At 41.9% G+C, this 17,455-nt stretch overlaps 1 protein-coding gene across 1 annotated transcript in view; it reads right to left on the bottom strand.

The window, feature by feature from the left end:
- LOC145994410 (protein-glucosylgalactosylhydroxylysine glucosidase) overlaps positions 1-17,455 on the bottom strand; it is a 63,957-nt gene that overhangs the window by 13,891 nt on the left and 32,611 nt on the right. Inside the window, exon 13 of the mRNA XM_083130536.1 lies at positions 13,243-13,475. Coding sequence (XP_082986662.1) covers positions 13,243-13,475 — 233 coding nt within the window. The remainder of the gene's footprint in view (positions 1-13,242; positions 13,476-17,455) is intronic.

Genomic DNA, 17,455 nt, shown 5'->3' with positions numbered 1-17,455 from the left:
TTCAAAGAGGGTGGCACTTCGCTCGTGTTTTGAACGATCAGCTTATCGCCGGCACTCACGTCGAAAACGGTGAGATCTTCGTCTTCGTGTATTTCATATATGTTGCGCGTTTCGTTCCAACGCGCCAGAGGAATGTTTCCTGCTTTCTGGACACCACGATTCGATATCAAAGTCATGGTGGGAACGCTAGCTTTTCTGCCGTGAGACCAGTACGAAAATTCGTTTACCTGAATCGTGCCATCGAGGAGAAACTTGTAGTACGGATGATAAGGATGCAGCATGTACAGTTTGTTACCTTCGACGAAGGTGGAGATTCTCTGTTGATTGGGTACGCTGTTGATTTCGATGGCTTGCAGAGAATGCAGTTTAGCGAATTTAGTATCGACGCTAACGAGGTTGCTGTGAAGCTGACCCAGTGTGTTTTGTACGGGCACCAAATGCTCGACTATGGTATCCGTTACGGTAGAAAATGACGGTTTGATTTTCACTTCCACGTTCAACTGCTTGTAGCTTTCGTTGAGTTCTTGCAACTTGGCACCGAAAGAGGCCAGCGTCGATTCCTGCGTTGATTCCAGCACTCCAACTTGATCTCTGATGTTGACGACAATGTTCTGAAGGTTCTCGATTTGATTCAATTTCGAGCTCTTCTCGGTAAGATCGTTCACGATGATTCGCATCTCTGTAAACTGCGTGTGAAGGTCGGCAACGCTCTGCGAAGTGGGCAGCGTCGACACCAGCGAAGCAAGTTCGTCTCGAATCTGTTCCACGTTCGCTGTTTCCGTTTCTAGTCGTTTCAGCATACGTGATATGTTCCTTTTCAAAGCATGTAATTCTTTGGAGGTGGGGAGATTGGCCACTTTACTCTCGAGATCGCTCAACGAACTTTTGATGTCACTCGAATCGGATAGTGCCGTCACCGCCGTTTTCAATTTTTCCAAATCTTCGCTTGAAGGCACGCTCGTTCGTAACGATTCCAAGTCACCCTGTATGTTGTCCAGTACGTGATGAAAATGAGTAAGATTGGATTCGACGTTCAAATTTTCCAAATATTGGATCTTCTGCTGAACCGTGCTTAACGTGTCCTGAATACTCGTCAACACACTTGCTTCAGCTTGAATATTTTTAATTTCTTCGTTGATCAATTCCAAGGACGCCTGAAGCGTAGCGATGGTGGTTTGAATGTGTTCGAAATCTTGATAGGCCTCCAATTGAATTTTTATGTTCGCGACGCTTTTACCGATGACCTGCAGTTCGTCCGACGATGGTAGGTTCGTCATTGTATCTTCCAAAGTCTGCAACTTGGATTTAATTTCTTCCAACGTGCCGGTGAATTCTTCTTGTAATTTGGAAACGACGACATGCAAGCGTTCTGCGTCTATATCGCTCACGGCGGTTTGAAGTTCAGAGAAATTCTTTTCTATTGCGGAAGTTCGTTCTTCGATTTCGAGTTTCAATTTTTCCAAATCTTCATTTTTCGATTGAAATTGCTGTAATTTGGCCAAATCATTTTGAAGCGAATCCACGCTCAACTGTATATTTTGAACGTTGTCGTAAGAAGGTACGTCGACATAATTTTTTATCAGCGTTTTCAGTTCGGAATCGATTTTCAGAATGGGGTCGAGACATTGCGTTTGGAGCGTAGCGATTTCCGACTCTAAACTTTTGTTTAAGGTCTCCTGCAAAGCGATCAAATCGGTCCTCAACTTCTTAACTCGAACGTCCAGCATGAGAATCTCTTCTGCATGGTCTACACGCTTGGTGTTGCCGAAAATGTCGTTAGGCATTTTTGGTTAACGGTTATTTATAATAGGATAAACAATTCGTAATTCTACAAAGAGAGGAATGAGTTTGTCGTAATCTCCGAGAAGTTCCATGTAAAGATAATCTCCTGCAGAAACATCGTACGTAATGTTAGAAAGCATCTTGTCGTGCTTGATTCGAAAAATATTCTTGCCGGTAGAAATTTTGATTTCGCCTGCGTTTTCCGGATTCACGGTGATTTGAAGTTTCCCGTCGATCGGAATTTCGTAGAAATGTAAATTGTTATTAAAAACATAAAACATCTTGCCCACATCGTCATTCATTTTCGTCCATATACTATTAAGATGTACAATCAGTAAACCATTGAGTTTAGATAACACGGAAGGTAAGAGGTTATTGAAATTTGGTGATGCAGTCTCCATGTTGATCTGTTTGCGAAAACCAAAGAGATTCATTGTCCTTGTTAGTTATTTAACACGTTGTGCATTTGCCATTCTTCAAAAAACAGATGGAGGAAAAGAGGAGCCCTTGGGCGATGAAAAATAAGAGTTGAATTTAATGAGCCTCGTTTTGGAGCGGGCTTAACAACATAATAACAGCTTGCAACTTTTCATCGCCCGAGGGCCCCTCTTTTCCTCCATCTGTTTTTTGAAGAATGGCAAAAAGACACAGCGGACTTCATGGCTATGGGGTTACAGTTAACACACGTCACATTTATCGCTTCCATTGCAGTGGCCCCACTCTCTCGTGTGGATTTTACAATCGAGAACACGTAACTTGTTGTCTGTTGCATCCAATGCTACTTTGGTTACGCGCGTCGTGTACAAATCATGCAATTTACTTGTAATGCGATGATCGGCGCTGAGTTGCCTTTTACTATGAAAAAGGCATTCCTTGTAGTCTTGCATGCTAAATTTGCTGGTACTTATTTTTCCCACACCCTTCGCTTTCTTGATCTCTTTTTCTTCTGCAATCTTTACACAGTACATTTTGGCACGAAGCCCCGCAAATTCGCTGATGTACTTCCCACCAACTTCATCTTTGAACTTTCCTATGGTCATTTTGTTTTCTGCCGAATGTAAGTGATGGCCTGATGGTAAGTTGCTAAAATCAAACAGATACTTCATCTTAGTCAGATCACGTTCGAGGTTTGGTGTGTTTTGGATTAGAAAAATGAAGCTATCCGTGTCAATGTAACATATTTGGATGTTATCTCCATAAAAAGGTTGAAACTGATCGTAGTACGATTGGTACATGTGCAATTTAGAGAGTTCAAGGACAGTGGCACCTATGGCAATCGGCTTGTTGAGCATCACTTGCTTCTTGTTCTTCTCGACGAATACTAGATTCTCGTCGAAAATGGTGAAGTTTTTGAAGTAGGGGGACGCGACGATCTTCTCAAATTTCTTTTCGTCCGTGACCAACGTTGCGTCGATGTAATTACGCACGTTTTCCATCGTCTTGCCGTAGATGGCGTTGTTAAACAGTTTGTACAGATCCTTGTCTGCAGGCGATGTCGATTGCGCTCTGCGGCGCGTGTTCTCGGCTATGTAGGGTTCCAGCCATTTGCTCTGTCGGAACTTCAATCGTCTATGAACTTTCTTCAACTGCAAGCCGTGACTTATGTAAAATTGGAGGAGTCGGTAGTGTAGAATGTAATTCCGCTTGTTCCCCATACTTAGTATTAGTTTTGGCTCCGATGATCCTCCAGGTGGCTTCTCTTTGGTGGGGGCCAGGGCCAATCCGTGATGTTTCTCGTGAAGCCTTTCGGGATAATCGAGATCGACTTCCAAGAAACAGCCCCATTCATTATCTTCGCTCCAGTTGAGAAAATCTTCGCAGGAGAGTTCCTCTTCGGTCATCCACGCGTAGTCGCTGATGGGAAGACACTGGGACATGGAGTGGCCGTACAGGTTGTTGACATCCCAGTAGACAATATAGGTGTTGGGCTTCGATGCATCGTAACCAGGCGTATGAGGATTGTTTGCCCGAGCATGGCGTCGGGGGCATTGGACGATGCCACCGCGTATCGCACTCTCCATGAAAGCATACTGTTCCTTCTCTGCGATGAGTCCCAGTTCCACGTTGGTATATTTCATCATCGATTCCCAAGTCAACCCCGGCGTCGTGAAGAAATACGCAGGATCCAACTTGTATATTGCGATGCATCTCTTACGAAACGATTCGAAAATGTCCATGAGGAGAGTCACGTCCAATTTCAGATAGAGATCGTGATAATCGCGAAAAGTTTGGCAATTGAATGCCGTCCATACACTACGAGCGTGTTCGTAGTCCTCTTCGGAACAGACGTCCTCCGTGAGATGAGAATAAAATGCCTCCCGGGGTGGGAGTTCCGTCTCGTCAAATTTCTCGAAATCGTTGACGTACTCGTAGGGGTAGACGCCCTTGCGACGCAACAGATTCAAATTCTCATCTCTCCCCGAAAAACATTTTTGCTTGGTGGCCACAAGATCTTCGTCGCCAAGTTGAGATGCAAGGCTTGCGAGGCTGGAGGACAGGAAATTGTAAGAGTCCAGGATTCGCACTTCCACACTTCCTCCTTCTTGGAGAGGAATCCACACTCTCACCGCGATGTACTTCTCACTCGTTCTCGGAATGATGCTGATTCGAGAAGTTATGTTGTAGAGCTCTTTAACGAAGAGATGCGTATCGTACTTCTCCGTGTAGTGCAGAAACACGGCAACAAAATGCGACTCCTTAATCTTGAGATTGCACAAATTACAGATGGTGCTCAGAAATAATCCATTCTGGTGGTCATGGTGGACGACCTTGTAATTTTCGGCGGTGAAAGCCTGGTTACACTCCGCGCATCTTGTTGCCGCGTCATGTCCCCGTTGTTGTTCCGTCGTGAGAGCAGGTGGAGAAACGTAAGAGTCTTTCAGGCTGGGTGCAAGTTCTCTCGCGCATTCCGCCATCTTCTTAACAAAATGTTTTGCCGCATCGGGTCCGCAATACAGGATGACATCATTCAATTTTTCTCCGTAGATGGAGAAACTGCAAGGCTCGTGGTGAAAAATTTGGATTGTGCTTGGATTGTGCTCAGGGTCGCAAGACGTCATGGGAACTTGGAAGCTTTCAAAGTCGGCATAAAGGACAGCGGGATGGTGGAGAAGAGCCTGGTGTTTCTGAAATTTCATCTTGGTTTCGGGTTCCGGCATGACATCTTCGGGTTCTGCATTCACGGAGCCAAAACACTTGTGCTGTTTTTTCATCTTCTTTCCCTCGCGAAAAATTCTCAAGCATCGATCGCAAATTTCGATCTTATCGTGATCCTTGGTGATCTGTCTTCCTACTAATCGTGAGAAATTCCGTATCAAACTGTAACGGTCATCTACAAGCAAGAGTCGAATTACATTATTCCGGCTTCTAGCAGGTCTTAACACACGAATGTTGTCGCAATCGTCAACCCCAAACACAGAAATATTGATATCTTCTCTTTTTTCCTCTCTATAGTTTTTTTCAAATTGATTGATCTTATTCAGAGGCACAGGATAGGAAATTCCTCTCATCATATTCTCGTATCTTCCCTCATATCCTCTGTAATTGGACAGGCGTTGGGGGTTATTATTTGCTGGGTGTAATGCGGCGATGACAGACCACAGGAAACTCTTCGCATCGTTACTTTGTATGTTCAACACTGCATTTTGCTTTTTTTTTGCTTGTTTTTTTGAGCACTGCGTAATGGTTTGAAATTGCAGACTCGAAGTTCTAACGCGTGATTCTCACCGCAAAGAGTCCACCCACTTCCTCTACCTTCAAAGTCTTCTTGTTTTTCTCCCAAGTGCTCGAATAGCCGTGTCACAATTTCCTCCAGATCCTCGTTATTGTCATCGTGTAAGCATTCGCACCCTACGTAAAAACTAAAAGTGCTTGACTCGGACGAGACAACTTTCTCATACAGCAGGGTCAAGACGAGATGAATTTTAATTGCAACATTGACGAGGCAATCACGTAATTGATCAACTACCCGCGATTTCACTTTGTCGAGGAAGATGCTCGAGTCACACTTTTCACTTCCAGATTTATAGGTCATGATGCGTGCACTTTTATTCAAAGCACCGCCTTCATGCCCATCAATGCGAGATTTCTTTGCCGGCGGGACTACGACATCATGATCCAGTAGACGACATTTTTTCAAATGCCTAGCAATGTTAGGTTTAGAAATTAATATTCCACAGTGGCGACATGCCACTTTCCCGCAAAGACCGGAGGGACCTGGTTGCGATTCCATTTTTTCCCTCTGTTATTTATATATATATATATATACAGAGAAATTTTTTGGGGGGTTGTGGTGATGGTGGTGGTGGTAGGGGAAAGCGCACTGAAACAGAAGGAAAAAAAGTTGAAAAATGTTAAACATTTTTTTTTCCTTCCACAAGTACATATATATATTAGACGCGAACAGTGCACACACTGTTGTAGGAGGTGTGTGTGTCAATTTTTATGATTCCTCTGAATATGTGTGTGTGTGTGTGTGTCAGACGCAAAACAAAATAAATATATATATATCATGAAAAAAAACTTACCTTTCAAGAGAGATAGAGAGACTTCAAAAACTTGTAGCTCACTAAAACTTCCACGATGATATATATGTATACTGCCAGACAAACAAATTAAGAAATACTGAACTGCCACAATTGACGTTCACCTTTCAAGAAAAATAGAGAGACTTCAAAATAAAACTTGTAGCTCACTAAAACTTCCACGATGATATATATGTATACTATCAGACAAACAATTAAGAATACTAAACTGCCACGATTGGGGTTCACTATGATAATGATGTACAAAAAGAGAAACTGGTGTGTTATATAGGAACCGCGACCCCCTTGGTGAAAACACAATGAGGGCTATAGTCAATGTCCTAGCAATGAACCCCGTTGACACTTCCACCTCATGCGTGTTTATCATGGTATTCGATCGGCGAGTTTGTTGCCGTTTGTGGTTGCCGAGGGTGGAGTCGTCCACTGCGGAAGGGGATGGCAATGAACCCCGTTGACACTTCCACCTCATGCGTGTTTATCATGGTATTCGATCATTTTTTCCTCGCATCCTCTTACAGATTCGCTTCGGGCAGAAGCGGATGCGAGATAATTAGGTTCGGGGAGTTTGTTGCCGTTTGTGGTTGCCGAGGGTGGAGTCGTCCACTGCGGAAGCGGATGGCAATGAACCCGTTGACACTTCCACCTCATGCGTGTTATGTGTGTGCACCATATTGTTCCCGAAAAAGAGAGGTTTACGAAGGTCACGATATACAAATATTTTGACCGGGATTTGGAAAATTACAATAAGGTGCATTCATCCTTCAAGAATAAGAGGATGAGAGGATGAGAGCTCATCTTTCACTCATCACTGCTTTTCTGCGCCCGTGAAACATCGTCAGCGCAATAAATGAGGCGCGGAACAGGGAGAGAAAATGATACACGCGCGCGCGTGTGTATGTGTGTGCCACATCGTTCCCGAGAGAGAGGTTTACAAAGGTCACGATCTACAAACATTTGGTCCTTCAAAAATAAGAGAATAAGAAGATGAGAAGATGAGAGCTCATCTTTCACTCATCACTGCTTTTCTGCGCCCTGAAACATCGCCAGCGTAATAAATAAGGCACGGAACGTGGAGAGAAAATGAGTGTATGTGTGTATGTGTGTATGCGTGTATGTGTGTATGTGTGTGTGTGTGTGGCACATCGTTCTCGAGAGAGAGGTTTACAAAGGTCACGATCTACAAACATTTTGGAGGATGAGAAGATGAGAAGATGAGAAGATGAGAAGATGAGAGGATGAGAGGATGAGAGCTCATCTTTCACTCATCACTGCTTTTCTGCCCCCGTGAAACATCGTCAGCGCAATAAATAAGGCGCGGAACAGGGAGAGAAAGTGAGTTTTTCAACTTTTTGTGGTCGTTTGGTCAAGAAATCAAAACTGTGCTCAAAGGCATATTTACTATCTACTATATACGGCAACAACTTTAGCATTACCAGATGACAAACTTTAAAAAATAGGACATTTTTATATCGCAAAAAGTTGTCAACCTTCGACGAAGATGCAGCACTTCGAACACACCTTTTGTGCTTACTGGTGTTATGGTGGGCTTATACCAGGTGGTTATAATTAAAGTGACGGTGTTCAGAGTAGTACAGCACGAGCTGTAATGAGAGTAGCAGTCTTAAACTTCGTTGATATGCTAATGAAGCAATGCGCTCGCGAATTATGCAAAAAAAAAAAAAAAAAAAATAGTTCCAATTCTCGCCACCAGGGTAAAAAATGGCGCTGTAAGCAGTCAAAACGTGGTATAGTTACAGGAAAAACACTATAAATCGCAGAAAACAATACTCTTTTAATAAAATATTGCTACAATTTCACTATTCGAATTACATGAACATTACTAATGGAAAAAGCAACAAGCGTCACCAATGACAACCAGGGAGCTCACACAATGGTTAGGCAATGTCACCGACTTTGACGTCAGAGTTACGGAAAATTCCACGTTTCGACTGCTTACAGCGCCATTGTTTACCCTGGTGGCGAGAATTGGAACTATTTTTTTTTTTTTTTTTTTTTTTTTCATAATTCGCGAGCGCATTGCTTCATTAGCATATCTACGAAGTTTCAGACTGCTACTCTCATTACCGCCCGTGCTGTACCACTCTGAACACCGTCACTTTAATTATAACCACCTGGTATATCACACACCTATGTAAAACAATTTTACACTGTTTCCGTAAAACTACTAATAGGCCTCATTATAGACAAATGTCTGAATATTCTAATATTTATTCACTATGCCCGTAATATTATACGGTTGTGGAACTTGGTCTCTTACTTTAAAAGAATAACATAAATTGACATTTTTCCTCGGAGCTGTTTCTTCCAGGCCTAAAGTCAGGAAACAGCTTTTGTAAGTCATCACTAAAAATAAAAACACATTTTCGTTTGGGCATGGTTCAGATCGCTGATCGAAAGAACTTCATTTCTCCACTACCGTGTGCCGGCCCCCGTGGCGGAATGGTTAGCACATCGCGCTGCGACGCCAGGAGTCAAGGGTTCGAATCCCGGCCTGGGCATGGATGTTTGTGAGTGTCCATTCATCAATTTCATCATATCATCACTCATCCCCATCTTCGCAAATTAGCCAAAAGTGGCACAAACAACGAGGTAAAATACAGCAAATCAATCAATCAATCAATCAATCCACTACCATATAACGACAGCAGTTAAACATTACTGTTTATTTCTGAATTCTGATGTCATGAAACTGAAATCAAAGTAAGCCGCTGTGTATAGCACATTCTTACTTATTGTTTGAAACTCGCTGTTCACCACGACCCGAGGTAGATGTTCCAAATGCTTTGAAAACAAAACCTCAAGCGGCGCGGCGGTGACAACAGAAGAGACGCAAAAGTCCAATAATTTTTCTTTGTTGGAAGAAAAGTTTCTTGTCTTTCCGCTTGCAACTCGGTGTGTTGAATTTAGTTAATTTTGAAATTGAAGACTGAAACAATTATTTACAAATAACATTTTGTTACTAATCTTGAAGTTAAGCAGTTGTCTATTCCCCCAAAAAGAGGATATTAACAAATTTTCCTCAAAACCCACCCGGACCTTCTTCAGGTAAAGGAGGACGTCTGGTTCTCCTAAAGGACTTGCGTCGCTGCACCGGTTTTCATAGAGCCCACATGTGTTTCTCAATCAGGGTGCACTCCCCCAACCCTAATAGTGGAGTCACCTGTTGCTACGTCACTTCGCTTTCTCCGGGGATAATCTCGTGAGCGGTCAGCTGTACAGGGAAGGAATTCACGCCTTTGTTTCTCGCTGGCGCAAGGCTGTAGACGTAGATTGAGATTATGTAAAAAATAGCATGTGTAAAGGAAACATGCAGTTATACAGTGGTTTTCATACATTTTGAATAAATATATTCCAAGAAAAAATTGTGGGGCATTACTTTCTGAGCAACCCTCGTTGTAGTGGATTTCTAGAATATCTTGTGTCGGCGGTGGGTGAGGAGCACATGACGAAGGCTGTGGTTTGGAACTGACATAAAATTGTGCATCCAGTGCCATCTAGCATAATGTGTGTAAGTAGGACTCCATGTTCCAATTAACTTTTTCGTGAACTATTGTCTGCGTTAAAAATCAGAGAGAGATGTACTGGGCGTTTCATAAGCTTTGCTGAGAGCACTCTTCATTCGAAATATGATGTAAAAACAGGACCTATTTGAAAGTAACTTCTCTAGTACCAAAAGATGGAGCAGCGGTCGCTTGGTGAGCTTTTCTTCCAGTGAACGATATCGCCATACGGGAAGTTATAGTTGGTTTGGAGAATTGTTGCGATGAAATTCATTGTTAAGACCTGGTGGAATTTTAGACAAATATTTTAAGCGAAACACGCTGACTCGTAAAATTATCAGGAAATGGCATGAGATATTTTTACCGCAATAAATTAAAATGCAAAAATAGCAGTTATTTGTAGATGATTATATGATTTTCATCCCTGTGGTCATACATGTTTATTAATTACACTAGCCTGCGATAATTTCATTGTAACGTTCATTTATATTTTTTAAGTAGTATTTTGCATTCTGAATCTCACGTCAACGTTAGCTTTTCTGTGTGTAAGTATGAAGTATGTACTTCTAGATCCCGTGACGTGCATACAATAGGGCAACCATACGCCCTGGTTTTCCCGGACATGTCCTCTTTTCGGACCCTGAAATTTGCGTCCGGGCGGGTTTTTACTTTCTGTTAAAATGTCCGAGTTTTTACTTTTATCCAATCATCATAGGTCAGAGATCACGAAGTTACAACTTTTCGAATGATTAAACGTCTGATGTTGACAGTACTGGACGATGCACTAAGCGTTTGTCGTTACAGTTTCAAGTTCCGGTCGATGTGATTTCCGCGTCATTCGTTTGTTCGTGTTTCGAAGTGGAAGTTAGAGTTTGCGAACACGGTGTAAGCTACTAATATGCCTAAAAGAAAGGGCAAGTTTACTAATGAGTTACAATAAAAGTATTCATGTTTTAGACGTGGTAGAGACGATTTTGAAGGCGAGTGTATGGTTTGTAATAGGGATGGCCAAACGGATCCGGATCCAAAAGTTACGGATCTGGATCCGGATCCGAAAATTCCGGATCCGGATCCGAGAGCTTTGGATCTAGATCCGGATCCGAGAGTTTCGGATCCGATCTGGATCCGAATCCGAAAGTTCCGGATCCAAAAATTCTGGATCCGGGTCCGAAAATTTCGGATGTGGATCCGGATCCGTAAGTTCAGGATCCGAAAATCCGGATCCGTATCCGAGAGTTTCGTATCTCAATCCATTATAATATTACCACACCTTAAAAGGTATTATGATCTTCGATTATAAAGAAATTTTTCATTAGTTAGTCCTACAAGAATTTTTTCAAGTGTTGTTCCTAAAATACTTTGTTACGCATTGGCTAACACACTCGTGCACAAAAATAATCTTACTTGTTTAACATAAAATGTCAGAAGTGATTTTGTAAATGCCATTGAAACGAATATGTATTCATTCGAATGTATTGGAAATGGAAACACACATAAATGTGAGACATTCCATTAAAGGATGAAACCTTTCACACATAGAACAAGATAGAAATGTTATACAAAAATTATACAATTTTTCTACAGTTACAGTTTTACAAATTAAAATAAAATATTATAATATATGCAGTGCTATATAATTACAAAGTGTAAGACTAACAAGGGAGGTTATCTAAGTGTCCCCCTCCGATTTCCATGAAACTTGGCAGGTGTATAGTGGGGCGCAATGGAAGAAATACGTGTTTTTTTTTTTGTTTCAGCTAAAAAACGGTTTTAGGGGGCAAACAAAACCCCCTCAAATGTCAAGATGAGGACAAATTGAAGTGGGGATCTGACCCCTGTGTTCCCCTCCGATTTCCATGAAACTTAGCAGGTGTGTGTATAAACGGGCCCAAAGGAAGAAGTACGTTTTTTTTGCTTCGGCTAGAAAACTGTTTTAGGGGGCAAAATGTCAAGATGAGGACAAATTTGAGTGGGCATTTGACCCCTGTGTTCCCCTCCGATTTCCACGAAACTTGGCAGATTTGTAGAGGGGCCGAAAGGAGTGGGGATCTGAGCCCTGTGTTTCCCTCCGCTTTCCATGAAACGTGGCAGGTGTATAGAGGGGCCCAAAGGAAGAAATACGTGTTTTTCTGTTTCAGCTAAAAACTGTTTTAGGGGGCAAAATCCCCTCAAATGTCAAGATGAGGACAAATTGAAGTAAGGATCTGACCCCTGTGTCCCCTCCGATTTTCATGAAACTTCGCAGGTGTATAGACGGGCCCAAAGGAAGAAATACGTGTTGTTGTTTTTTTTGTTTCGGCTAAAAAAATGTTTTAGAGGGCAAAACCCGCCTCAAATGTCAATGTGAGGACAAATTGACGTGGGGATCATCTGACCCCTGTGTCCCCCTCCGATTTCCATGAAATCTGGCAGGTGTATAGACAGGCCCTATGCTCCCTGTTTCTTCCTATGCCATATTTACGTGGTTTCGGGGTCGGATCCCACTTCAATTTCTCCTCATCTTGACATTTGAGGGGGGGTCCCCCTAAAATAGTTTTTTAGCCCCTCCATATACCTGCCAAATTTCATGGAAATCGGAGTGGCACACAGGGGTCAGATCCCCGCGTCAATTTGTCTTCATTTTGACCTTTGAGGGGGTTTTGCCTCCTAAAACAGTTTTTTTTTTAGCTGAAACACAAAAACACGTATTTCTTCCTTTGGGCCCCTCCATACACCTGCCAAGTTTCATGGAAATTGGAGGGGGAGACTTAGACCTCCCTTGTAAGTGTATTAATTAATTACAAATCGCGCACGCGCGCACACACACTATATATGTGTGTGTATGTATGTGTATTATATATATATATATATATATATATGTATATTAGCAGGTAACAATATGTTATAAACACATTCTCATCATTACAATTATCCGAAGATACAGAAAAACGACGTACAATAAACTTGAGAGAATTATAAATAGATGCGGACTTATATTCAAGGGAGCAGAAATAAGAAGGATCAGAGAAAAATAAAAATGTGAATATGAAACTGGAACTTAACATAAACTGTAATAATGTAAAGTCAGAAGTCTTAAAATTTCCCTGATATTTTTCATCGAAATTCCCTTTTCCCTTTCGGCTAAAATTTCGGTCCGAATTTCCCTGCCAAAGGGAAATTTTCCTTCATGTGGCAACACTGTCTCTAACTACTCTCGGCCTCGCTTCATTGCTTTTATACTGTGCTTTGGCAGCATAAGCGGGCGGCGAAAGTCTGAACTATGTCCGCCCAGCGTTGCAAACCCACTCCTTACTACAGGCTGCAACCTCCCTGCTGAGAATGATCATGTTTTATACACAAAAATCACTAGCACAAATGATGTGGTTGTGGTGAAAGGTTGCAAGGTTTAAATTTACCTTGAACGGTTCTCTCAAATAATCCTGGAAGCTGCGGTTGAACAAGACGGCTGCCTTTTCTTCCTCGTCCAGATCCAAGTGACCAATGGCGTGCATGCTCCACGTCATCGCCGGGCCGTCTTCCCTCGTCACGTTCTCGTAGATCTCGAGGTCGTTCCGTCGAACGGTGGGGTCCATGCTGTAGAGCAGAGGGTAACCGAGGAGAATCACGTCGGCCTGCTTGATGGTCTCACCTGAAACAAGAGATTTGGTGGTGATTTCATGTACAAAAGACTAGATCGTTCAATGTGATTTGCAGGTTACATATATGGATTTAATTGTGATATTAGGAAATTGCATTTAAAAAATTAAATCCTAAGAGTTACAATGAATGTTAAATTAACATAAGGTTATGCCTGAATGACAATCATCTCTTCCCCCTTTTGTTCTAAAAGTATGCAATCTCGTGCTGCCTTTGATGTCTGAAACAAATGACAAATGAAGTACGGGATGACAAGCTAAAACAAATACCGCTCCTTGGCCTACACCCCCCCCCCCTTTCTTTTTGAGCTTAGCCACTCCGCAGACAGTGGTTGTGACGTTAACTTCTTTCATTATACAGGGTAATTACGAGGGGATATCAAAAAGTAATTGAGTAATTTTTTACAGCCAAACGGAAATATATTCACAAAAACTGAAATATGGTACATTTTGAAGGTTGAACATTACTCTACTTTTCTATATAACATCCATTCACATTTGTACATTTGTCCCACCGTGACAACAATTTTCCGATGCCCATGCGGTAGAAATCATTCGGCTGGACGCGTAACCAACCAGGCACGGCTGTCACAACTTCCGTGTCGCAGCTGAAGTGTTTGCCGGCAAGGCGTTGTGTCGCCCCAGTCGAACCTGGTCATGCTTCTATTTGTAAAGCAGGAGCTCAACATCTGGGCGTGCTAGATGCATACATTATCTGTGACTTGCACGAGATTCGAACGTTCTGGAATTAATCTGCAGTTCTTAAGATAACAAAATTATTTATTATGTGATATTTTTCGGCATTGAAAGAATATTGTAGGAAGGTATGTAATTTACAACTTTAATAACTTTATGTAACTCTTGGAAAAGTCTAAATTGCATGATGTAATTATGGAGATCCATGGATACGTGAAAATATCTACTAGTTTCCTTGGTATTTTGAAAACAACCTTTCAGTATAAAAGAGAAGCAGAGTTCTGTATATTTCGGCTTTCTTACCCGGTTTCCTTTATGCTGGTATCACAAGTCAACCTCGTAGGGAGAACTGCCTATGGCCCATGTCGGGCTCTGCTTATGCTTGGGTCAGTTTCTCATAACCTTCTGCTCATGCTCTGGGTTCTTACGATACCATCAAACCGTGAATAATCTTGGAAGGGTTGTCCGTTACAGAATTGTACGCAGATCTGCATCTGTCAACTCGATCCAGGATTGCCAGTGGATAAGTTTCATTGTATATTGTGTACAAAAATATAATAAATCAAACTTTATTTGAAGAAAGTTCCATAACTTTTCATTTCTATAACTAAAAGAAAGGTGTGAATCCGACACCAGCGACCAGTCAGGGCCTGTCATCTGTTTACCCTATTAGCTTACTGAGAAGTCCGATTTGGGTAACTTAGTTGTGACCATTCTAAGGCCCAAGAGAACCAGTGTAGCTGCGTGTCAGTGTTTCTTCATTAAGCCGAACAGGTGAAAGTCTGATGGGGCTAGGTCTGGACTGTATGCTGGATGCTTGAGAATTTCCCAATGGCAGGAATTGACTTTTTGCGTCACTGATGTAGCCACATGAGGACGAGTATTGTCATGGAGAATGATGACCTCTTCCAGAAATTTTGTTGGACGTTTACGGCGCAGAGCAACTCGTAGGCGATCCAGTGTGGCACAATATGCAGCAGGATTTACAGTTGCTCCATTTACCCCAAAATCAGCAAGAATGACACCCTGGCTGCCCCAGAAAGCGGTAAGCAAAACCTCTCCTGCAGACGGGGTTGTCCTGATTTTTTTGATTTGGTCGAGTTTGTGTGTTTTCATACCATACTCAGCCGCTTTCGTTCAGGGGTGTAATGAAAAACCCATAATTTGTCCCCGGTAACAATGCTGTCGAGGAATGTGTTTCCAGCCCTGTGGTACCGGAGCAAATGCTCAAGACTCTATCCCATACGGTACTCCATATGCTGTTGTGTGATCTGTCTGGGAACCCATCTCGCTGCCACTCGCGATACCCAAGTTCTTCATGGATGATGGTGTAAGCACTGACATATGAAATGGCCACTGCATCCGCTGTTGTTTGGATTGTTGACAGCCGGTCCTCCTGAATCAATGCTTCCATAGCGTCAACATTGCTCTGTATGTAGGATGTCCGAGGCCGTCCAGAACGGGGTCCATCGAAGACATTTACACGCCCTGCGTTCATCGGATTGTAAAGTGAAATATTTCCAAAACTATTAATATAGCATGTGTGTGGCTAATCATGAAACAACACATCTGAAAGTTTTAATTTCTCATATTTGTAACCTTGGCGTCTGCCGACAGATGGCAGCACAAATCTAGTTTCCAAAATGGCGTCTATGCAGCAGAAAGCATTCTGTGTTTTGGAATATGAGAAGTGTTTTTTTTTTCGTTGTTACCGTACAACGTGCATTCCGGAGACAGTTAGCAACTGCACCGTCAGGTCACCAAAGCATTTTGCGATGGTATCAACAGTTGCCTGTGTAATGGTAAAAGTCGTTGGATTGGTCGATGTGCTGAAGATGACAGCGCTTTTCCCATGGCCTCCTAGATCTCCCGACCTAACGGTTTGTGATTTTTTCCTTTGAGGGCATGTGAAAGACAGTCGTGCTACAACTACCAACAACTTTGGTTGAGCTGCAGGGTCGCATTACAGCTGCATTTACGACCATTAGTAGGTATATGCTAGAGCGCGTGTGGGGCTAACTAGACTATCGCATAGGTGTGTGTCGTGTGACGAAAGAGAGGAACGTTGAACATTTGTGAAAGTATGAACGTTGGACAGTTTCTGTTTATTTTCATGTATCATTCTTTATTGTATGTGTTATATATTTTTAATGCAGACCTTTCAAACACGATGAATCATTTAAAATTGCCCTGTACTACTAATAACGAAAAGTTGTATTATTTGGGGAACGTTTGAAGACTCCAGAGGAAAAACATGTTAAGTTACATTTTTGCTGTTTTTTCAAGAAAACAAATTCAGACTCTCTACTTTTTCCCTGTATACCGTTTTTAAACTTTCACATTTCTCAGGACTTACCGAGTTTTCCCTCTAATTACGCCGGAGGGAGCTATTTAATACCATCAACAACAGCAAATCGACAAAAATTGGAGTTATCAGGTTTCCTCCTGTACAATTCATTTACAAAGAGAAATCACTACGTGTGTTTGTGTGTGTGTGTGTGTGTGTGTACACGCATACATACATACATACAGTAGAGCCTGGATGATCAAATGCTCAGTGTAATCTGAGTTTTCTTCAGGTAAGTGCTGGGATAGATGGGTTTAAGGGAAATGACGCAACGTGCTGAAGCAGTTGAGTTTTAGTTTTTTAAGTCCACTTTATGCACAGATAGGTTAATCGTTACTGGACCTACAGTTTAAAGTGCGATCCGAACCACTATGTGCCTCCACCGGGTATCGAACCCGGGACCCCTTGATTACAAGGCAACGACGTTACCACTACGCTACCGGGGAGGCCCCTGAAGCAGAAGACAATTGACAATTTCTTCAAAGTGCAAGTTCAATTATTGAACTATTTTTCTTTTTATAATATCATTGTTACTACTTCAAAACAATACTGTATATCCCATTTTCCACATACTGCAGTTTTTGTTGTTCTTTCTGTTGCCTCTTCCGATTTCCGCTCGGTTATTTCTTATAAGCTTGTTCGAGTTTTTATGCAATTCGATGTTGTCTCTGTCTTGTCGACCTCAAATTATCGTGACTACTGTATATATACATATACATGTGTGCAAATTATCGTATCATTACTTAAAATTAAGTAAATGTACCTAAACTCAAAATTCGTGAATAATAATTATTATTTGGTATAAATTATTATTATTATTATTATTATTATGGAAGAACTACTTTAATGACCTTTTAAATGTTCATGTAGAAGATAAATCAGAAGTAAATGAAGTTCACACAGCAGAACCTTTAGTTCCAGAACCTAACT

The sequence above is a fragment of the Lepisma saccharinum genome, chromosome 10 (genome assembly GCF_977018435.1).
Source record: "Lepisma saccharinum chromosome 10, izLepSacc3.1, whole genome shotgun sequence".
Lineage (NCBI taxonomy): Eukaryota > Metazoa > Arthropoda > Insecta > Zygentoma > Lepismatidae > Lepisma > Lepisma saccharinum.
This window is presented reverse-complemented; position numbering and strand designations above follow the sequence as displayed.